Consider the following 25157-nt stretch of genomic DNA (forward strand, 5'->3'; position numbering starts at 1 on the left):
TGTGCGAACCCCGGAGTGCGTGCTGCGGCGCGGCGCCTCTGCCCGAGGTGCCCGCCACCCCTCCGGTTTTTGCTCGCGCGCCCTGGGGCAGCCTCGGCTTTAGAGGGGCTTTAGGAGGGAGTAAGCCCTCATCAGCCACCGGTGAACTTGGACGAGAGGACTCGAGCAGGAGTCCTCGTGGGCACCTTTGGACTTCGCTGCGGGCTGTGGCCCGGCGACGAAGCCAGGCGGAGGTTGTGGTCGGGGGGGATCCATTCCTTTGCTTAATTTGGGGATCTGAAACTCTGGTCCTTCGTGATCTGCACTTGGCGGTTTACAGTGACCCCGCCACAAAGGTAGCCTTTACCTTAACACCAGTTAGCTGGTCGTGGTGAAAGTTAAGGACTTTTACAACACGTTCATTTTGTGCAGACCTGTTCATTTGACGATCTTCAGGCGTAGCTCCTATGGCAGAATGTAATGCTGAAAAAAGTAAAGTCATTTTTTTTTTAAAAAATATGCACGTTGAAAATTGTCCCAAGACTTTAGGAACAATGTTAGGAAATAAAATCCTGGCTTTATACTTTTTGAAAGAGCAGAATTGTATAATTTTAAACCAGACGGTCAATTGGAAAAGTGACCAGACCGAACAGACTTACCTGGGGGTGGTTTTCATCGCTGCCCAGCTAACTAACCAGCTAAGGAACTCACTAAGTATCTTAGCTATGAGCTGTTATTTGAAGCAGTATTTTAAACCTCTGGAGGTGTGGGGCAGTTTACTTTAGCTTTTAGGAGGATGTAGCATGATTGGTCATTGATAACCATTTTCTTTGACATTGGCATAAAGACTAAACAGTTAAAGGAGTGTCACCTCCTCTTAGGTGTGTTGCAATTTAAAAATATTCCAATATCACGATGATGCATTTTTATAAGGGACAAATGATTAAGATTTCAATTGTATGACAATTAGAAGCCATTGTGATTCAAAAGGACTGAGGCATTCATAAATTGTGAATGAAGATGAAAACAATGATAAGGCTTATTCAGTGATTGGATACAGTCCTGTAGCTTTTTGGCTGACACATTTTTTATTGTTTATATTTTGTTTGGCATCTGAGTATGATTAACTTAGATATGGCTATTTTCAGCAAGTAAACGTGCACTTTAATTTAACAAAACTGGAAAAATGAGTTGCTGAGCTATTTGTCCTTTAAAAGCTAAGAATAATGACCAATAAATACGATGATTGAACTGTGTCAGGTAAAACGAATTTCCTTTAGTTGTAAAAGTGACGTTTCATATTACCCATCATCAGGAATTTTTTTCTCTTTCTGGTAAACTATGGCCATTTGATATTATTTTTACATTATTGAAGCATTATTCAAATAAAACAAATTGAGATAAGCTTTACACTTGCAAAGTACTGACTCACTTACTCTCACCTGTACAGGATTGCTTTTCTGTTTTAATTTATGTTTCCAGCATTGGCTTTTTAGAAACATTGCTAGTGATTTACATACACTGCATTTTTTCTTTCCTCTACACATGTATTGAAAACTCACTAACTTTATCTTAATTTGTGTAAGTTAAAAATAAAATTGCAGCTTCTAGACATATGGACTGTCCGAAGCATATACTGCATCATCATTCTGCTATCACATCAGTAGTCAAGAATACATACTCACCAACACTAATTCATGGTGACTAATATTATCTACTGTTTAATAATGTAAATCTATGTTGATGTATTAAAACTATTTTGGGATTTAAACTCTATGCAAGAGCAGGTATTTTAGCTTTAGAATTCTCACTTAACTAATACTTTCTATGTGACTTTATAGGTAAGGTAAGGTAAGGTGTTGTAAATGTAAGGGCACCTTAATTATGTTGCTTTTACATCAGATCAATAATTTGGTTTTGTATTGGAAGAGCCTTATAACTGTAGCAAAACACTTTTTTTGGATTTTAAAATACAAAATAGAGAAATATTCTCAATTGGTTGAAAACTTTATAAAGTTTCAATTGTTGAAATGTCAAGATTTTTAGAAAGGATTTTAATTCAAAAAGAGCTACAGTTAAAGTTGATATGTAGCAGAATGTTATGCAAAAGTATCAGTGAATCTGTAAATCAGTATTTATAAATCAGTATTTATACATCACTGTGAATCAGATATAAAAGGATAATTAAGAACCATCATATATAAGATAGTATTTGCTTTTTCTAAAATTACTGTAAAATCCTTAATAATAATAACTTTCACTTGGCATGTTTGCATTGATATTTTTTTCATTGTCTGTCAAGTTCTGTAGTTACATTTTTAAATGGTTTATCGTTAAATAGCAATACTCCAAGAACATCTAGTATTTATTCATTAGCAACTATATTGGTCTAATTTTCCATTCTTACCATGGAAACCATTGTTGCTGTGAAGAAAAATCAATATTTTTAGTGGAATTAGGACTGTTTGCTTTTATATTTGAAACTTGTAACTTGTTATTTATTTTATCAATTTAGTTAAACTGAAAGAAGTTTTAAAAGAGCATTATTGAATCTCAGTGTATTTTAATAAAAATTCTGGAAGAGCAAGGTGATAATATAGAGCCATTAGATCTTAGATCACTTTGATGCCTTGCTTTAAAAAATAATTTTCATAATTGTTTAAAGTGTTATTGTGATAATCTATTAATTAGGACATTTGAATACCTTAATCACCTTTTTTTTTGGATGAAGACAGTTACTGTGCTTCATATTAATGCCACTCAAAATTATGAAAAGTATATTGCAACTTAGCATTAGAAAACAATCACACTTAGGAGATGACATTTTAGGCACGCTAATACAGAAATATATGTGACATAGCAAACCCCTACTTAGCATCATTTTTTTGAGGACATGTTTTATCAGTAAGTGCTTCACTTGAATGGAATCCTCATAATAGTAGAGCCCTGAAATATATTAGGGCAACTTTGTGGACTGTGAAAGTTTGCTACTCCTATTTAACAATAATGAAAACAATTTTTTAAAACATTACTTAGCAGCATCGGTGACAAGCTCAAGGCAACTTCATAAAACATTGTTTTTATGTGCATTTACTGAGACATTCCAAATTCAACCCTCAACTTGCAGTTTGATTGTTTAAAAATAATTTATTAAAATTTTGAGATCTGTGACGTGGTAGATGATTTGAAACGCAAACAAATGTAATCGAAAATATGTTTGATGTCTTTATAAGAAAAACGAAATGTCGCTGAACATAGTACTTAAGGATGCAAGTACTTAAGAGTTCCCGCATTGCTTAATATCTGTTAAAATAATTTTGCATTTTTAAGAGCATGAAAAGGGTAAAATGAGTGACACAAAGCTGCCTTCCATGTACTCTTTACATTCTCAAGTTTTTAGTTTATGAGTGTATAGATGTACGTTTTTTAGTCATATCAATAAATCATAGTTTAAAAGTCAGGTTATATGTATAGGAAGTGAATTCCCAAAGCATGTTTAAGCCCACATTTCCTTGAGCAGGGTTTCCGTTTGCATATGTTTCGAAGGGGGATAAACAAACTTTTTGTAGTTGCAGTGAAAGCTGAAAGCATGGCATCAGAAAGGGTATGGAGATAGGGAGGTCTTATCATGGGCTATGATTGCTGTGAGCAGGGCTGCCTTCCCACACAAAGAACAGATTGTGGTTTAACTCTTTCCATGGCCTAGTTTAATGTGCTCGCATAGTAACTGAATTGTTCGAATCTCTGCTGGAAACTACTGATCGGTTTAATGATTTCCTCCATGGCATTTGGTTATGCCTCATGCTGTGATATAATCATCTGTATTCTGTCGTGTTATAAAATTTTGATTTATATGTATCCTGCCGTAGGAGCGTTTTATGACAGTATGTTAAAACCCTTGATAACTGCGTTCTTGATTGGATGGGACATGCACCTCTTCCTTTTCTGAACTGCAAACGGCTAACATACCGCAGTCTTTAGCGTTGAAACTTTGCGTCTCATCATAAAAAATGGATTCCTAACTACATGGGATTTTGGGGACACCTTCTTTGTTAGGGTGCCATTAGTTGTACTTTTATCATCTTTACCTAATGGGATTCATCAGTCTGCTGGTTAAATAGAATTGATTCCACATAGTCCAGGGTGACCGTCACTAGTGTATCCATTCTAACTTGGGAGATGATCAGTCAGAGAAAGTTACTTCGTGACTGGTTGGCGTGACAATACAGTTAACGTGACCAGGAAAGTGGCCGCGGTGGAAGTTCTTGCTTGCTTCACCTCTTAGCTTATTGCACGCATGCAGTATGCGTGCACAAGATGTGAAGGGCTTTTTCTGAGCTCATGAGACAGGTTTTACCTACGGCAGGAAATAAGGAAACACGGACTGCTTTGGAAAGCAACTTGAAATATTTGTAGGTAAAGATTATCTTCCACTCCTTGTGCTTCCCTTCCTTGAAAAAGGCTTAGGTGAAACAGGCAGGAAGAAAAGTGCAGGAGCCTAAGGTAAAACCACTTAATTCGGAGGATAGGCTACTAAACCATCTGTACGCACTGGCGCAGACTTGCAAGCACATGATAGGGGCACCCACCATCCTGCCCGAAAGCTCGTGAGCGTAGCAAATGAATCATATTGATTCCACAAAAGCAGTGAGTGACCAGCCGTGCAATCCTGGTGTCACCCTGCCACTACATGCAGAGACACAAAGAATGTAAAGTTGGTGCCAAGTTGCCATTTTTCATTGTTCACCTCAGATTGATTTTTTTTAAAGGCGTTTAGAATAATTGCTGAACTCATGTGATCAGTTAACAAATTAACTGAGGCTGCGGGGCTTCAGATTCTAGAGAAAAAGCTGCCGCAAGAACATTTGTGTAATTTTCGTTTTCAGCTTAACAAACTTTTCTTTAAAAAATGCAAGAGTGTCTGCGTGTCTGTGAGAGAGCAGGAGAGTGTTGCGTGTGCGTGTGTGCGTGTGTGTGCGTGTGTGTGTGTGTGTGTGTGTGTGTGTGTGTGTGTGTGTGTGGTGGGGGCTCCTGGTGGTGGAGGGGGCGAATGCATTGCTCAAAGTATGGGAACCTCTGTTCAGGACACTGATACACAGGCTGCGTCCTTTGCCCACTTTCCCTCACTGTATACCGGTTTCTCTAGTTACCACTCTTGGAATGGTGCTGTTTCAGTGTTGGAATGTTGGACGTTTGATAAGAAAATGGATCAAGTTTAATGGCGCATGCTCTTTGTGCCACCAGCAGCCTCTTGCTGAGAGCATGCTCCGAAAGCGGGAACTGTGTGGCATTGCACTGAGCATCTATATGCTTTGTGTTTCTGTGCCACAGAGGAGAGAAATGAACTGTGGCATGGCTCCTGCCTTCTGAACAGCTCTGCACCGGTTAAAAAAAAAAAATCTCACTGTGTTCTTTGTAAAATGGTACTGCATAGTGTTAGTTGGTCAATCCAATATTTAAATATGAAATTATGTGCCAAGCACCTTGGTTGCTTACGTTTTACAGAATGCAGGATATCTGGTGGGAATGAGGGGGATGGGGCCGGAGTGGAAATACAAATGTAAACCTTATTTTATTTTTAGGAGGGAGAATCAACCTGTGCATTTTGGTGGAGAAGGGGCAGCTTGGCATACTTGATTTTCTTCTCGTTCTACTGTTTTGGTCATTTTAAATAAGGGAAGAATATTATTTTTTATGCGTAACTTTTCGTGCTGAATTGGGAGTGCACTGTGGTCTTATTTTTATTTTACTTTATTATTTTATTTTATTTTATTTGAGCCTTTAAAGCGAAACTGACCGTGTCTGTTTTTTCTTTCCTTGTCTCCCGCAGGATGAATTTCACCCATTCATTGAGGCCCTTCTCCCGCATGTCCGTGCAATCGCCTATACTTGGTTCAACCTGCAGGCTCGGAAACGCAAGTACTTTAAAAAGCACGAGAAGCGAATGTCAAAGGATGAAGAAAGAGCAGTCAAAGATGAGCTTCTCAGTGAAAAGCCTGAAATCAAACAGAAGTGGGCGTCCAGGCTCCTGGCCAAACTGCGCAAAGATATCCGCCAGGAGTACCGAGAGGACTTTGTGCTCACCGTGACTGGCAAGAAGCACCCTTGCTGTGTCTTATCCAATCCCGACCAGAAGGGTAAGATTAGGAGAATCGACTGCCTGCGACAGGCAGACAAAGTCTGGCGTCTGGATCTAGTCATGGTGATCCTGTTCAAAGGCATCCCCTTGGAAAGTACCGATGGAGAGCGGCTCATGAAATCCCCTCATTGCACAAACCCAGCACTTTGTGTCCAGCCACATCATATCACAGTGTCAGTTAAGGAGCTTGATTTGTTTTTGGCCTACTACGTGCAGGAGCAAGGTAGGAGCAGATTGTTCTTTCTTCTCGCACCGCAAACACTGCCCACAAGTCCCACATCCGGGATGTCTGGCTCGGGTTGAACGGTCCTGGAGGCCCCTAGATCTCCCCCCTCACCCCCTCTGGGTAGAGTGGCATGCGGTCTTCCACTCAGGTGCCCACTGCCCCGTGCAAGCCCTGGAAATAGATGCGGCGCTTTCATACCTGGATAGGCGTGGATATTTAAAGAAAGACCACACAGAGATACGTTTGCAAATGTCTTTGAAATAATCTACCTTTTTTTCAAAGGCACAGAATAGTCTGAAAAAATACGGTTTGTTACACTTTACCGTTTTTGTCTTAAGGCTACATTCCTTGCACCATCTTTTCTCAATGTGAAAATGTAACGTTATTTATGAATAGTTGAAGTGCACTTTAAAAATCTTTGTATTATCCTCAGAACTAATGAGGGAGGTGAACCTCGTGCACACATCTAGTGCTATTGCACTGAAAATAGAATTAACATTTCCTATTACAAAATGCTCAGATAGCCAATATCAGAGAGTATATTTTATGACAGACCTAGACTTACTTCATTTAAATGTTTCTATCAGTACCTACTTTTGATTGTATGATATTCTTGGTAGGTTAAGTGGACTATTGTTGTTTAAATAATTTGTTATAATATTTTTCCAGAGTGACTTTGGAACACTTAATATTGTTAGTTTACTTAAATGTAAATTCATAAAACTTACCGAGGAGAAAAGTTGCAGCTCTTCTGATAGAACAAAAAAAGAAAGTGGACCAGTTACACTGGTTTAAAATAAATCTAAAAAAGAATGCAGAAACCACATACCATACCTATTTTTTTAAAATACTTGATAAAGAAAGTGATATAAATATTGCCTCAATAATTCAAAAATAGGTGATATTTTTGCTGAGTGTTTTTTGAGTTGATGAAATATGTTTCCTTACTATTTTTATTTTTCTTCACATATTTTCCTTAAGTAGGTGAGAATTTCTTTTCTTCAAATCAATGTGTCAGGATATAGATGGCCTGGTATTAGTAACAGTCCATAGTAAAACATTATTTTGAAAAACAGCATACCAAAAGTGGGCAGAAGTTTGATCTGCGACACATGGTGGGTTATTTCCTAACTTGGCCTGGCGGTAGGGAAAATGGCCTATAGATAGTCAGGTGGCAGATGGTTATCAGATATTTGTCAAATAAATGTGGGATTTAATACAGTGGTATGAACTTTATTATCATCCAGAAGATAAAACATCAAAATTACTCTGCCTCATAAATCTAGGTAACTTACTATGTGCTTTTTGTCTTTATCTTTCCTTGATACAATTTTAGAGATATGTTTAAATGTCATTTAACCTTTTTTTTGTTTGATTTTAAATAATGGTGCTGGACATCATACATTGGGAAATACTGCCTTTTTTTTTTTTAAAAAAAAAGAAACATTACATTTATTATTTCTATGCATTTAAGAATTAAAGTCCAAGTAATGATGGTTTGGGGAAAATACATATTTTCACCCTATGTGTCCTAAAATAAAAGGTCATTAGCACATGACACTTAATTTGATTGGCAGCTGTCTAGGAGGTGACATTTTAAGGTGGGTTGTATGTATGTGCTGGCTTGACTGTAAATATATTGTCACTGTGTTGTGAAAGTCAAGGCTAGAAGTAAAGTTTTTAAAAAGTGGGTCATGTAACTTTTCAGTGCAGTGGAGGGAAGATTTGCAAGCATTTGCCTGCTGCTCACATTTTAACTTGCTTGAAGACTAGTCTGTGAGGTGTGCACGTATGGACATCCACTCCCAGGGCAGGCAGCCAGTTCTCTGGGCTGATGAACTGACAATAAAGAACATACCCCTTAGATTTGTGAAGATAGATTGAAGGAAGAAAGAAAAACGCACAAAATGCTTTCTGCATTTCACCATCCGTCACGAGAATCGTAAAGCTTGAAGCAGCTCTTGGAGACCACATTTTCAGATCCAACATTGATTCTGCTGTTGTTTCGAGGCTCCGTCATAAAAACCTTTCATTATTTCACCCTGTGCATCTAATTTGTAACCTCCCCTACCTGCCGGTCCATCATCTCTTCTTAACATCTGTTGGCTCTTCCTTTGAAAGAAAAAAAAAATCACATCAGGATGCTTTTGTGTTTTCCCTTTTTCAAAACTTTTTTTTATTTTTGGGCAAATATAGGCTAATGGTGTCGTTTTGCAGTTGATTAATGAAGGCATCTTAAAAGATAAGTCTGCAGTCAGTGAGGGCTGCCTGTTTTCCACAGTGACCTTTTATTTCTCTAAGTACAAGAAAACCCACTTAAGTCTGTTTTATATATCAGGTAAAGAAGTACAAAGAAAAACATGAAAGAAAAATCAGAAAAGAAAAATGTGATGTTTGCCATGGAATGAGCAGCAACATTACCTTTCCCCCTTTTTTCTTTCTTGCCTCACTTCTAAACGACTGGGAGGAAAACGAGAGAGAGAGAACAGGGAGAATGCCAAAGATGGTTGCCACTGGCACCAGGATTGGCATCAGCCCCTCTTTGTTTAGCTCAGGGTGCCCGTGATTTGTTAGTTGGCATCCGCATTGCAGTGCGGAGTGATGTTGCAATATATTGACAATTTCCAGATCTGGAAATGTCAATAGTCCTCTTGGTTATTTATACAAGATCATAAACGGCATCTCTTCTCCAGGATGAAATAAAGACCAACATATAATAAAGTTCCATTGTTGACCAACTTCCTATGCTTTCCTTTTTCCCTCTTTCTCTTTTGGTTCAACCCACACACACTTTTTTTTTTTCATGCCCAGAAGCCTCATCTTTTTTTTTTTTTGAAATGTGGAAAGAGTTACTATAGCTTTCACAAGCTATAGTGCTACATCTGCATCTGATATGGTTTTGGGGAAAATTTATGCATTTCGAAATCATTTTTGATATATAGTTCATTAGACTTTTGCATCACGTGGCCGCAAGGCAGTATTTTCTTTAAAGCACAACCTCTTTGTTATGCAGCTTCTTCTGTGCCTATAGACTGGTTGGCCGCAATTTAGCCCATTTTTTCTATTTCTCTACATTAGCAAAGGGTCATGTTCAGTAGAGTCATTTATAACATTATGTGACCCCTCCCACTTTACCTAAAATACACACATCATTCGGGAGTGACTGCGTTTAAATCCATAAAATCACTGGACGCTATTGCTGCAGAGGGCTGCGCCTCGGCTGTTTCGTTGCTACAAGAACCGCCATTTTGTTTGTGAAGTGCCAGGCGAGGGGAAAAAAAAGGCAGACAGTGTGCTTGATGCCAATAATGGTTGCCAGTGGCACCGAGGTTGGCATCAGAGCCTCTTTGTCTAGTTGCTGAATGCCTTTGATTCGTTGGTTGGCATCCGCATTGCAGTGGGCACACTGGAAAGTTTCTGACAATCCCTGAATGAAAGCTGCTTGCTTGTTTGCTGCAGCAAACCTTAGCTAATGTAAAACCCTTTCTTTCTTCTTTTACTTTTAGGTTTTTTATTTTTTAAGATTGGGAAAAATTAAAGGAAAAAAAAAAAAAAAAAAGAAGAAGAAAGAAAGAAAGAAAGCTCTAAAGGGGCCTCCATTTCCCCAAAGATATTAAAGATGTCCAATGATTCCTGGGCAGGTGGTACCTCTTCCCCATATTGTCTTTGTTATTGCGTGTATGACAGCAAAGCAAGGCAAAACAACACACAAAAAGCAGGCACACCTCGCACAGCACACCTTCCAGACACACACGTGTGCTTCCTATAGGATCCGGGCTGTGCTAGGAGGAGGGCGTGGAGGACCAGCCAAATGGAGCGAATGTGCGGTGTGTTCATTAGGACTGACTATTTCTTTCGGTCACATCACTACGTACCCTCCACTCCCACACTCCCAAAATGTATACCGACATGTTGAGAGGACCTCACTTTTCTTTCCAGTTAGTGTAAATGATTAAAAAAAACCCAAACTATGTATGTGAGCAAACCCGAAGGAGGAAAGTTGTGTTTTTCAGGTCTGATAGAAATCCGGCATGCCTGAATGTTTCAGGGCTGCATCAAAACCTGGCCAAATTCTCAGTGCACAGTTCTGCACACCAGGAAAGCCAACCAAAAGGCTGAAATAATTTTGGTTGAAGTTTCCTAGACAGTTAGCATTAATATTGCTTTCTAGTCAACCGCCATTCTCTGGTTAATTAATCAGAAGGATTAGCAGTTCTACCCAAAGCTCTGCACAGAAGGAAGTCTGGCCTATGGGAGGCCTGGCGTTGCCGGGTGGGGTGAGGCAGTGGGGCTGGGTTTTCTCAGAGGCAGTGCAGGGTTCTGAGGAAAGAGAGGTCGCAACGCACGAGACCTTTAGAGAGCTCAGGAGGTAGTCACTGTTGTCATGAGTTTAACAGATTAGAGTTTGAAGGAAGTCAGCCTAACTGATTTTTGGCCTGTACTTTGCACTCGTATTAAACATGTTTTGGAGGCTAGCGAGAGTTCAGGAACCTCATGGCTCCCGGCCGAGGGGCATTTGCCTGAGCCTCGTGGCTCCCCGAAAACTGCGATCCACTGTTAGGGGGCAGCTGCCGTGGTCTGATGGTTAAATGTTCATTAAAGTACACGGTGAAGTTTTGAAAACTACGACTTGTTTACAGGGGAGGTTGTAATCCTGCTTGTTTTTGAAACGGAACCCTTCCTGGTTGTCACATACCATCAGCAAGGAAGTGAATGCTAGGAATTATTTTCCTCCTTCAGCCCCTGACTTGTGGAATCCTTTGGGGGCAACAATTATTTCTTTATGAAAAGCTTAAGTAGATAATTGTTTGCGAGTTGACAGCGGGCTTTAACATTTTAATACATTCCACTTCGTTTGCAGGTATTTCCCATCACTGGGAACTGGAAGCTTTCACAGTGTGTTAAAATGAGGATGGTCTGGGTGTGCTGGCCTGTGAAAGGCTAGAGAGCATGCAGTCTGTAAGCACGTTTGATTAAGGGGAACCTCTAAGTTTTCCTATCCTGCATCCTGTCCTTGACTGAACTCCTGAACTCTAGTGCTCATTTGTTTGCATTCTGGCTCGCACACAGTTCACCAGATAAAGAAGGGCTCTTATTGGCATGTCTGATGCCTAGGCTTAATGAGACCTTTGTGGGAACATATATTGTAAGATAAGATACTTAGCAGTTTTCTCACTGATAAGAAGAAGACATGGTCTGAGGGGCCAGCAGTTTGCTCTCTGTGCCATGATGTCCCGGCCATGAGATGGTCTGGCCAGACAACTCAAGAGTTAAACTCTGAGGCCCCACATGCCAGCTGGGGACGCTTGGCATCTGTGTTCTGATATGGCAAACTAAGGTCTTGCATTGCTCTTCATATGATCTCACTTTTCAAAGGAAAGAGAGAGAGAGAGAGAGAGAGAGAGAGGAGGGGGAGAGAGAGGAGAGGGAGAGGGAGAGAGAAGAGAGAAAGAGATAGGCTCATTTGTACTATCAATTATGATTCTTGGATATTTAAAAACTGTAATAACCCACTTTCTAGAGGCAGCAAAGGTTGGTAAATATCCCAGTGACAGTGTTAGGCACCCCTCCACACTTGCACTGTCCCTCCATACACACAGCCCTACATATTTTGAGATAAAAATATTCATCTAGATAATAGATTTGGATTTGTAAATGTACACCTTGCCTCCTGTGTGGCAAAAGAACTCCATAGGTAAAAGAACTGGAATGATGTCCGTTATTCAGGAATAGTGGTAATTTGGGGGAAATGTGAATTGCTGTGACAGGGGACGATGGTTGGGCTTCCAAAAGGTGTCCCCCGCGCCCCCCACTGCCTCCTCGAACAGTGCAGTAGGTGCCTGGAGACTTGGAGCTGGGCAGGAGCCATTCAGGGAGCCCACTTATTGCCCCTGCTTTAGTTCTTTAAAGTTTCTAAAGTGGTTGTGGTACCTTGGAACTATGTCTACAGATAAATGTAATATAGATTTGGTAGGATTTTTTAATTTACTTGTTTTTCCCTAAATTTGAGAGGAAACTGCCAAAAGGAAATCACAGTATTAATCCTCCATGAACTTTTTCCTTTTAAATTTGGCACCACAATTTGAAACAACAACCCAAGATGTCTGACTTTCACTGTGCTCGGTGGATGGAAAACCTAGACCAGCGGGCTCCTTAAAGAACTCTTTTAGAGGACGCTGGCTCTTCCCACCTCTGCCCACTGGTTATAATTTAAGTATCTAAAGAGGGAGGGACCCTTTGGGTAGCTGTGTCAGAATCTTCTGGAATTCCTAAAGTTGAGATGAGTTTTCATTTCTGTCATCCCAGTGGCTTACATGATAACTCACTATAATAAAAGGGCTAATGATTGCTTTTGTGTGAAGCTTAAGATTTGCAGAGGGTGGAAATAGCATTACATTCTCATTGAAATAGGAAATTCTTAAATGCCTGTGAATTATGGGTGAAGGCAAGGGAGATCCCTGACTCTGAAAGTAGCTTTCCAGGGGAGGGGCGGGGGAGAAGTTTCTCTGCAATGTGTAAAAAAGAACAGCATTTGCTAGTGTGAGGTTGATGCAAGTCGAACTCGGGACACTGAGGCGTTTTTCAGTGTCTGTGCTGTGGCAGAGCAAATGATTAGCCAGCATAAGGTTCAAAGCAAAGTTTTCTAACTTTCCCCCCCTCCATCCTTGTGGAGGAGGAATACTTTTAGAAATCTCAAGGACTGGTGGTTATGCGATCGGAAACTGGAGTTATTACAGCAGCACGCCTCAGTGCCAAGCATAGCAAGAGGGGAGCTTCCTCATAATCACGCTCACTTCTGTGGCAGCGTGGTATGTCTTCTCATGTTAAAGTGCATTCTTGGGCCCTTGAACTCTAATTATGTGATGTGGTTAATTTAACTGAATTCAGTTGTGAGGATTTGGCCTAGAGAACAGATCCTCAAACTGCAGAGAACTTGTGAAAACTAAGTGTGCGCAGTGTGGGGAGAGTCTGTGGGGTTAGCTTGTATTAGCCTGAGCATTACAGGATGTGAGGCTAATGGGACCTGAATGGTTGGGCTTTTTGGTTGTTATATTATTCAGAAAATTGGAAGAAATGGCTACCAATTAACCAACGAGGTGGAAAGACCTTGAGGCTGAATTGAAGGCCACATGTACCCCCTCAAAAAAAATTTTTTCCTGCAAATTTAAATTAAGTGATATTCTAAGATGGGAATGCAAACGATTCTTGTGCATAAATATATGGTTTGTAATAAAACACTTAGATACACATATTTTCTCTGTTTATAATGATCGTTTATACAGGACAGCATTGATGAATCACAGACAAATTAAAGAACTCTGAATAAGGACTATATAATTGAAAATATGGGGTGATGGATGAAGTAATTTTACTAGCTGAGAGTTGCCTGGAGGTTGTATATTTTCAGAAATTTAAGTCAGTTCAGAGCATGTAGTAAGTTATGGCTGAAGCACAAATCAGTTGAAAATGGGATTTGTTTAAGTAAGTGCAAAAAAGAAAAAATCAGAATTGCCTTTGAAAAAAAAGATTATTTAACCCAATATATGCAGTTTTCAAATTCTGGTTAGCTTCAAAATAGAAAATTCAATAAATAGTATCCAGTTGAATTTTAAAATACATAGATCTCCCACAGAATCACACAAAAGCATTTAACAAACATCTGTTAATATTGTGACATAAATATATATTCTGATGTTGAATGAAGCTGAATATTTTTTTTTTTTCCAAACCTCGCTTGTTCAAAACTCCCCTTGGGAAAAAAAAAATACATGGAGAAATGAATTGCTGTTAACAGGAATGGTAGAGTTTAGAACACAAATCTAGTCATGAGCCCAGATGTTAAGAAAGTTATTTGAAAGAAAGCGAATTCTGTAATTCATGTGCGTAGGGGATTACATTCACGTCTAGGTTAATAACACGAGGATGTCAATATGAAGTCTATACCCCTCTATTAGTGAATTCCAAAGTGTGAAGAATGTTCCTGCTTAGGACAACTTGTATTTTATTATTCTGACATCTGCAGTTTCTGGATGGATTACCTTAAATTTGCTATGCTATGTTAAAAGCCTTGTTTTATGAGGTCGGTCTCAGCGTCTGGCCTTGGTGTCAGGAACCCTGCTACGTGATGCAACTCGCCTTGTTAGGTTTAATTGACCAAAGCTGATGTGTTAAAACAATTCATTTGTGCTGTAACTTATGCCCTGGCTAAGTTGCTACCTGAGTCCTTTGACCTTGACTTGTCTGGGTCATGAAATGGCTGCAAGCTGTTTGACCTTTCTATTGTGTGGCAACGTCACTGTTTCCTCTTCTTCTTTTATGGTAATAGCTGACAAAAAGCCCCAGCCCTGACTTTACACCCCAGTGGACTGGAGGCGCCCCTCTGCAGCAGCTCCGTCTTCTGTGTGACACGGTCTGGCTGGAGAAGTGAGTGTCTTTTGTTTGCGGACAGTGATGGGGACAGATTTGCAGCCCTCCTGGCTGTAGGAGGTGCGGGGTAGTGTTCTGGCTTGGGGAGGCTTTTGGCATTCTTCTGGTGAGATTTTCAGTTTCCGTGTTTTATGATGATGCATATCACAATTTCCTTTCCCCCACTCTTCTGAGGTCAACTTTTCAGCTTTTTATATTTATGGCTTCCTTAATAATCACTTTTCAACGTTTTCAGCTGTTACAATAAAAATATTTTATTGTCCTTATATAGGATATCATGGTAAATTCAGTTATGCTTTCGGTTACCAATGTGTAAGTCCTAAAACGATTGACTTTTAAACTTCACCCTATCAATTTTGGTCCATTTTTGGAAAAAGCTGTATGCTCAACATGTAGGACAAAAAAATAAAAAAAAATAAAAACGAGAGTAATGTTGCCACTTTATGTATTCCATCTCACATAATTTTAGAGGAAGCCTATTTTTTGTGACTTAAATAGCTAAATTTTATGACTTAGTAGTGAACCATTAGTAAAATTGAAGTTTCATTTCTGTGGGGATTTTTGCCAGTATTTCTCTCATCTATTTATTTTAATGGATATAAAAATTGTGTTGTTTTTTTCTATTCTCTATTAAGAGCTCATATGCAAAAGCAGAGAATTTTATATCTGTTCTCTTCTGCAGCAGTGAAATAATTTTATTTTTAAAATATTGGAAATGCCTTCTAAAATGTTAAAACAGATATTTTTATCCTACCAAATTTTTCTTTGCCAAATATGACATTGTAGTTCATGATTTTTCCTATATTTGCCAGATTAAATATTTAAAATCCAAGCTGTTACATTTTATTTTTACATTATTAGAGGAGAAAAAGGAAGTTTAAGTTAGAATGTGCATTTCCTGACTGGTATGTCGCATACTGTTTATACATGTGTGTGGGTACACTGACAGATGAGACACAATGTGGTGCAGGCAAGAGAACCTTGGGGAAAAAGCGCTCCATTTTTCTATTCCCATTTTAAAAAAAACCATCTGAAATGGCAGGTGAGAGGGTTTTTCTTCCTTCTCTTTCTCTTTCTTTGGTGGTGGTTGTTTTAAACTATTTCTCCCCCAGGACTGTTCCCAAGATCAAGGAATTTAACTGCTTTTCAGCATTAAATATATGGATAATCCAACATCCTATAATCTCAGGAGAGCGGTGAAGGAAATGCACTGAATCAGATTTTAGTCAGTAGCCTCTGTTTCTCTCTCCTCCCCTACAATAACCAATCTAGACTAGAAGATACCTCTCTTGCCCTTTTCTTATGCACTGGTGTCCTCAGTGGTAGTGTGGACGCGGAGTTGGGTTGGGATGTGGTTAGTGGGCTAATGGATCATGTGCAGTGGGGCTGTGGTACAAAAACAGCAACCAGCCCCTGGGGATTTAAAAAATGTCTATGACTTCTTCCAGAAGTCTGCCTGAGTTCTTCCATTGAAAGCAATTGAAATGGATCTCAGCTGTTGCGTTAAAGAGGTTAAGTTCCTGGACCATGGGTAATGGGTGCGTGCATGCGTACATGCTTGTGCTGCAGAGTTGGAGGGAAGTTCGAGAAACAAAGAGAGAGGTAGGTCTTACATCTTGCAGGGATTACATAAGAAGGAGGGCTCATTCGTAGATTGAGTAAATAGCGTGCGATTTAAAGTATTCTGTCATTCTCTGAATTTTGGATTGCTTTGGGAGTAGAGCCCATCTCCCTCCCTCCCGCCTTTTCGGTCTCTGTGGAGCATAGAAAGTAAGTGCATGAATCTGACATTTTGGGTTCTAGTCTTGGTTCTGCCCTTTATCAGCTTTGTGACCTTGGTCAAGTCACGTAAGCAGCCTACGTCACAGGGCTGTGCTGGGCTGTGTTAGGATCACATGAAATAATTAGGGTAAGTGAAAGCAATACTGTCAATTCTAGCCATCGTTACTGTAAAGGGACATAACCTAATGTAGATGTCCAGAGAAACTACCCAATAATGAAGAGAAGGGAGGGGTTGGGCATTAAATAAGACCATCAATTAATTAGTTGTTATATATTTCAGATGATAAGACATTCCAGAGAGAAAATGAAAGTCCTGATCACAGTAATGTGTATAGATATTTGTTAGTGGATCCTCTGAATGTAGGCACGTAAAGTTAGCTAGTTGTATGTAGTTTGAAATTGATTTAAATTGGAATTGCTGTGTAAATTTTAGCAATCCTTTATATCAGAATTACCAGGGAATTAATTTCTTGGTCAATCTAGGAGTATTTGAAAGAAAAAAATAAAATAATTTTATTAATGGCACGCTGAGTAATTAACTCAACTTTTGTGTCGAATGAAGTGTATTGTAACTCATTGCAATTCTCTATATTCCATTGTACTCCAATAAAAGCACAAGACTTTTATTTAGCAAAAAATTAAATTGCCAACATTTGGGAGCGCTACACTTATGTTTTAGATTTAGTTGGACAGAAGTGATGATGATGTGGCTAGACTGGATTGTTCTTGAAGAGAGCAAGCTGCTGGTTTTTAGATCTAAGCCTGAACATGTCTTTATTTAAAAATGACCTCTGGTTGGGTTGAAATGCAAGATGTTTAATTAGTTACATGAATTGTTTTGATTTAATTGCCATTTAACTCTTCTTTTTTTTTTTTTTTAAGTCAGTCTTTCCCATTCGTCCTTTTTATGGCATTGAGAAAATTAATTAAATGATCTCTAGAGGAAAAAAGTTAATATTTCTTACTTACAGTGATTTCACTTTTACTAAGAACAACTGGAAGCAAAATGGGATGTGGGTAAAACATTTACTTTTTCTTTCCAAACTAGATTTGGGATTAGCGTTGGACGTGAGTGGCTCTGGTTGGTTGGATCCGTGTGGTCATGAAGCCACTGTGCGGCCTGGATCCTTGGGGAACTAGTCATGGTGCTTGCTGTCCAGGGCCAGTGGGTCTCCCCTCCCTCACTTTGCACAGCAGGTTTGGGAAGCGGACAGATTAGCCCATATCCTCAATCCCTACGAGGGAAATACTTAAAATCGCATGTCACATGGATGCAGTGCAAAAACCCAAAAAAATTCATTCTCTTATATGAAGCCTTTTTATCATCACAGCCAAGGGGTTCTAGCCAGGAGTTAATAAGAAAAGTTACCTCACTGTTTGTTCATCAGTTAAAGGGTAACTAGGGTGTACAGAAAGCAGAATCAGAACATTGATTAGCTTGTTCAGATCCTGGCACATAATTTTTAATAATCTGTGTCATGACTTTCTTTTTGAGCATATACCTGGATTTTTAGTTCTGTTCATGCAATACACAAAAGTTACAAAGCATGTGTTTTAGTTCAGGAAACAAACTGCATGTGAAAATGTTAAAGCTATAGAAAATGTATTGCTGTTAATGGTGGAAGGATTTGGTATTTTGTCTTTCTACTTCATTGGAAAAAGCTTTGTTTACACTCATGGTTTAAAGTTGATGTTGACTTAAAATGGCAATGCGTCCGTGGTTCTTTAATATTGGTTGTCTTTCAGAGCCTCCTGGACATGGTAACATATTTCTTTAAATTTCCTGATGGTGAAGCATTAATATTTTTGGATAAGACTAACAGTTATCATGTAACAGTATCTGTTCAGTCTCCAAATAAGGGAAAAGCTGCTTATAGTAATATGAGGATCACTGGTCTTACAATAATTAAATAGACTTGTTATACTACATTAATCTCTTTTGGAACATTTGGAATGACTTCTTAGTACTAACAAACACAGCATTAGGGCCTACAATTAATCTGCTTTTTGTATCCAACATTTGTATAATATAAAACATGTGTCTAGAGAAACATATTTCAGGTTTAAGATGAGTTCATAGGAGGACAAAAGGAAATTATATTGGACCATTAAGCAATATGATTCCAAGAACTGATAAAATAGGGAATTCATTTTGAGTCAGCATAGGTAGATAACATTGTTTTCAGTAAGTTTTTGTTTTTTGGTGGATACCATGCTTGGGCTCTCAGAATTACTTCTCCCCTGAGATCCAGGTTTTGTTCATGACCCACCAGGTACAGTATATGCAATATGACGTGGAAGCATTCTTAAAAATCTAATAATACAGGAGGTTGTGTTCACACCTTGTGAGCTGGTGTTTCTTGGTACCTGCCATTGATACAGTTATTTATTAATCGTAGAGAACATGAAGGAGACCCCGTTTTAAAGTCTGCTTTGGTTTTGTCCAGTGTTTCCTAGAGATGGTGTAAGTTAATGACAGACTGTGCATCCACTAAGCAAGCAGCATGTAACAGATCTGTTGAAGGGACTTCTGAGTTAGGATTATGTTCACATCTTCTGTTGTGGAAGCCCCATGAGGCATACTTTCCTCCTGGATGTGGGCTCTTTATTGCGGTTGATGGGAATCCAGTCTTAGGTGTTCCAGTTACAGGAAAAATATTTTGCGAAGGATGAAGGATTGGTTCAATTTTAGGACAGATTGCATGCGTATGCACAGAGTTCTAGGGAAATGCAGAGATTATTGAGTGGTTTGCATCCATTTTAGACCATGTGCCTGGGACCAGCGAACACATTGTCAGGGAAAAACACGATGTAGCAACAATATTAGATCATGCAAATGAGACTACTGAATAGTAATAGTTATGGGCAATATTTTGGAAAACACTGATTAGTGACAGTTTTATTACAGCAAATGTATGTATCAAGTCCCCAGATTTCATTGTAATGCACTGAAAACAGATGTCAAAGTGTCCCAAACAGAATTTCATGCTTAATCTACATATTGCACGGAAAGTACAAACAAACCATTTAGAATTCTGTTATTTAATCCTTTTTAGAAGGAATGAAAATATACAATTTAGATTAACTCCATTCTTTCTTTTAATTTCAGTTTTTGTTTTCTAGGGGCGGATGATAAATTATTATTTTTTTTGTTTCCTATATTCTTAAGATGCTTATGGGATAAGATATATCTACATATGGACATGGTTTTAGTTAATGTACTTTGAACTGTAAGTTTCTGAACATAAGGTCTTTGCATTAAAAAAGAAGAAAAATTAGGCTCTAAATTATTTAGTGGCCTGGTAATGGGATTACCTTCTTCTGTTCCTTTGTTTACTGATGTAGAATTTCACTCTGTGACACACAGTGATTGAAGCAGCATGCTGAAGGAGAAAAGAAAATTAGGTAGCCTGACTACTGTTTGCAAGTACCTGAGAGTCTTAGGGCCTCTCAGTGACTCAGTTTCTTTATCTGTCAAGTGAGGAAATTGGCTTGAGGACTTCTCCTGTCCCTCTGAGTTCTGGCATCCTAGGAATTTGGCCTCTGGTTACCTTGGCTGAAGGGCATTGCCCTTCAGATTAAGCAATATTTAATGAAGCTTAGCATACTCTTATTAAATATGGGATTTTAATACATTTGTTTATGAAAGAGAAATAGAAAATGTGTAACTTGACTCTTGAGTAACACTCTCAAGTTGCTCAATTCAGAGTCCAATAGTCAGATCCTTTGGTTCAATCTAGATAAAAAGCTTTCTTTTTTAAGAAAGAGGTCTTTAACTCATATAATTTTAGAGCTGGGAGAATCCCTAGAGACCTTCTCACTATGCAGCTGTGGGTTCTGAGTCTAAGAGAGGCCCAAAGACACTTTGGTTGCTTGTGTTCGTTTTATTGCTACAGGGGCATAAATAAGGAGAGAGAGAGAGAGAGAGAGAGAGAGAGAGAGAGGAGGAGAAGAAGAAGAAGGAGAAGAAGAAGAAGAAGAAGAAGAAGAAGAAGAAGAAGAAGAAGAAGAAGAAGAAGAAGAAGAAGAAGAAGAAGAAGAGAAGAGGGAGGAGAGAGGAGTTATTTTACATAGTAGCAAGCAAATTTTTTTAAAGGAATATAGAAGAAGCCCTAGTGGGTTTGGCTCAATGTATAGAGCTTCTGCCCCCGCACTGAAGGGTCACGGGTTCAATTCCAATCAAGGGCATGACCAGGGCCAGGTCCTGAGCCTGCAACCAATCAATGTGTCTCTCTCACACTGATGTTTCTCTCACTCTTTGTCTCTCCTCCTCCCTTCCACTCTCTCTAAAATGGAAAAATATCCTCAGCTAAGGATTTAAAAAGAAAGGAATATAGAGTAAAATCATGATTAAAAGTCTGGTATTATCATCTGTAACTTACTGAGATCAATTGATTCATGAGTCCAATTTTTTTCTTCTGTACCTTTTCATAGCCTTTTCTATTGAAGTCAATCTGCAGCCATGGTCTTCATAAAAATGACTCCTTTCTCTTCTATTTTCAGCGGATGGAAAGTAATATTTAAGTATGGTCAACTAATATGGAATTGGTGGTGGTTGGAAACAGAAAGGATCCATTAAAAATATTCCTGCCAGGCTTCAATAACATTGTAGGTCATGTTTGAGATTGGTTGTAAGAAAAGCCATTTTTGAGTGTTAGTTTTTGGAAAAAAATATGGAGCTGGTTATGAGGAGCTGGTTTAAGTTTTGCTTCCTGGATTTCTGTAATTTTCATATTAGTTTAATAATTACTATATTTCTATTTTCCTTTGTGTGGTATATACCTCTCATCTTAATTTTAAACAATTGTTTTTTAAAGTTTAAAACAATCATCCATGTACCTTATTTTATTTAAGAGATGTTTTAAAATTTTTAAGAATTTTTTTTCTTAGCTTAATTTTTAGAAACCAAAACATTAAATTCACAAGGGGAATTCAGTTCCAAAAGGAAACTTTACATGAATCCTTTTGCAAAGGTAAGAATTCTTATATAACACTAAAGATCTATCTGTAAATTATGCTTTAACAGTGTATTTATGTATATCAAGGCATACCTGAATACAGCAGCGATGAGGTTAAGGCAGAGATATTAGTAGTAATGGGAAAAGTTTAATATCAGCTACTTTTAGTAGCTAATTTCCAATTTGATAGTTTATGTTTGGGAAAACATGAAAGCATATGAAGTGGCACGATTGTAGATGGAAAAATAGATGAATAAAAGATGGGTATTGCGCAAATTCATGACCCCCAAATCAATGGAAGTGTTATGGAGCATTCCATAACATAGATAATAAGTATTTGATAAATAAATCAGTATAAATTATTTAAACTGAATGGAGAACATTAGGGGCAAATCAGATGGGTGTCATTAAGAACAATACAAGGGAAAATCTGTTTTGTTTTTGTGTCTCCACTAGTATAAAAAAATGTCATTTTCCCCTCATATATACTTTAAATTTTAAGAATGAGTAAAATAAAAGCATTTGAAATGTGGCATCCATATTAGCAATCGAGCTTATTCTGGAATCAAGCTATAGGTTCAAATGTTTACCTATTGTTCATTGTATAAGTGGATCATTTCATTATATTTTCTAAGATTTAGTTTTCTGAGCTCTGGAGTGGGCACTGGCTGTACTTGGCAGTTGTGAGGATGAGATGAGAAAGTGCTTTTGAGGTGCTTAACACTGTGCCTGTCATAGTGTAGGTACTCCGTAAAGCGTTGGCAATTATCGATACTGCTATGACTTTTAAATCAGTAATCAGTACATTGTAGCCAATGAGCACTTAATTGTACATTGAATGAATGCTCACTACCTATGCTGAAGATTCTGGAAGACTTGATCTCCCTTTTTTGGGGGGCAGAACATTGTTAGGGAAAATACTCTGCCAAAGTGGGAAAAAATATTAATATAGAAAAATCTAAAATACAGTATTGTAGTTGCTGTGTAGTGTTTCATATTGATCCTTAAAGAGGTGAGTGGTATAGAACCACAGCAAATCATAATGCTCATTTCAGTATTTCTAGGTGACTTAAAGAATAGCATTTTCTGGGAGCATAAAGACATGCTGGGTTCCTGTGTACATCTCTTCTTGGAATGCAATATACTTTATTTCTGCCCATTTTTTATAAGGTCTTTCATTTGGGTTATAAAGCAATTCCAGACATAAACATAATCAGAAACAAAAGAAAACGTATCCATTACTGTTGCCTAGCAGGGAATACTTGAGGGAATGGTATTTATGCAGGAAACCGAGACTTTAAAATTCCAAATCTTTTCATGAGCTTGAATCGTGATATATATTATTTCTCCTTTATGTCTCCAATAGTACTTAATTAAAGTCCACAAAAAGTTTGGAAGAGATAACAGAGTATTTTCTGTAAGATTATTCTCTGAAGAACAATTTTGACTGTTTAGTCTTGTTTATTAAAAATGTTAGAAAATTTAAAAACTCATTTTATTGGTGATATACTTCAAGTGCCTAAAAAATTTTGGCAACTTTTCCTCAGTAGTCACTGAATAATAACAACTTTAATCTTATTATTCATTTTGTCAGTCACTAGCGTTCTCCAAAGTGTCTGTGTGTATACACATACATATGTTATATTAATTTTTTATACTTGTATATGATTACCATGGTTCCACATACATCACGTAGTCAAGGAAGTAGAAATAAGAATTTATTGAAACATGTCTTTCAAGGGAAATACATAACGATTGGGATAAAGGTGGGAAATGGTTGAGAAATGCATTTATTGAGTAGAAGCTCTGTACTGAGCACTTTTAATATTTTAAGGAGTTAGGGAGAAAATAGTGAAAGTATAGATGGCCTCTTCCAAAAAATTTGCAAGTGGAAAACAGAGGTGAAGGGTCACTTGCTAGTGTTTATGACAAAGAAAAATGCAAAAGGTAGTGGAACAATATACAACTAACTAACTCACAGTCTCACCAACTACTATATATAGTTAGATTTGCTGAGCTCTCTGGGAGCAGACCCTGAGGGACTGTAAGGGAAAGGTCACAGAGAGGAGGTGAGTCTTAAGCCTGTTTATCTCAGGGGTCATAGAACAAAAACAAAACAGAATGAAACAGATAACCAAGAATCTACCTCTTACATAAATGAACTCTGTTTGGCAATAAGATACACTGTCCTTCTAAATTGATCTGGTGTTTTGCTTTAAAAAAATTGTTAATAAAAGAAAAATCTAATAGGAAGCTTTAATCCAGGTGCTGAAATTCTCAGTACTAAATGGCTTTAATTGAGTAATCTCCCTCTTTTAAAATGTGGGTAGTAACATTGAATTCTAATATCTAAATTATTTTTATATGTAGCTTAGCTCTTAGATTTCAGTGTAATGCTATATACAATATTTTTAAATGTTTTCTGTAGCACCCTTTAATTCTAGTATTTTTTGTTTATAATCATATCTTGAATGGGAAATGTGAATATGCACTTGGCATGTGTTATACCATATAATAATTTGTTTTAGATATTTAAGAATTGGGAAGATAATTCTATAGACAGCTTAAAACATCTTGGAAGCAGAATATTCTGCAAAAGAATATTTTATTGAAAAATATTCTGAATTTGATTTTGTGCCCAGTTTATATCACTGTTATTATTTTAAAAATTATCATGGCCAGTGTGGCTCAGTTGGCTGAGCATTATCCCATGTACCAAAAGGTCGTTGGTTCAATTCCTGGTCAGGTCATATGCCCGTCCCCCAGTAGGGGTCATGCAGGAGGCAGCAGATCCATGTTTCTCTCTCACATGGATGTTTCTCTCTTCCTTCCTCTCTCTTTAAAATTAATAAAAACATTTAAAAAAATCAATTGGGGCTCCCAAACTCAGTAGAAAAAGAGAATTGTTTCAATGTGATGAGGGGTGTTTTACTGTTGGGCTGAAGTATCTGATCTGATGCAAATGTATACTTTTGTTACTAAAAGCAATGGACTGGTAGAGTGACATACTCAACAATTAAACAACCCTCAGCTTTATATGTGGAATTTTCTTAATTATTTTGCTCTTTATAAATGATGCCTATTTCCTCATAGATAATTAGAGGAAAAAATATAAAGTGAAAACTACCCTTTGGCTATAACTATACATTATAGCTATTTAAAAATAGCATTTATATTGAAAGGTTACCAGGCTTATTTCCTGACGATAGAATGCAGTCTAGTGTGTGAAATTCTTTGTGCCTCTATGCTTTCCCTGCTCCTCCAACAAGTAAAAAGTGTATATACGTTTTTAGAGGGCAGTGATCATCTTTTTTCTCTTTTTTTCATACTACTCTTCCCTTCATTGTATAAAGGGATATACGATGTTGATTGTATAGTTGACTGTTGGTTGTGATATGCAAGTATAGTAAGATTATGATCGCTGACATTTAAAAAGAAATCTGTCTCAGTTTGCCATTTTATGATAGCATTTTAAAGCCATTCAATCTGCAAACAAGTTGCTTAGTCATTCAACAAGTATTCACTGAGTACTTAGTATTGTATCAGGCACTATGCTAGGTACTGGAATTACAATATAGAGAAGACAGACATTTTACTAACTTTCCAAGTAGGGAAGACCATTTAAAACGAATTATCTGATGTTTAT

General features: G+C 37.9%; 1 protein-coding gene across 3 annotated transcripts in view; it reads left to right on the forward strand.

Moving 5' to 3' along the window:
- Positions 1-25157, forward strand: part of NFIB (nuclear factor I/B) — a 228158-nt gene that overhangs the window by 1075 nt on the left and 201926 nt on the right. For 2 of the 3 annotated variants that reach the window (XM_006754228.2, XM_006754230.2), the window contains exon 2: positions 5810-6341. In XM_006754228.2, coding sequence (XP_006754291.1) covers positions 5810-6341 — 532 coding nt within the window. The remainder of the gene's footprint in view (positions 1-5809; positions 6342-25157) is intronic. The other variant, XM_015568157.1, reaches the window with a different exon arrangement.

Source organism: Myotis davidii, unplaced genomic scaffold (genome assembly GCF_000327345.1).
Source record: "Myotis davidii unplaced genomic scaffold, ASM32734v1 scaffold1471, whole genome shotgun sequence".
NCBI lineage: Eukaryota > Metazoa > Chordata > Mammalia > Chiroptera > Vespertilionidae > Myotis > Myotis davidii.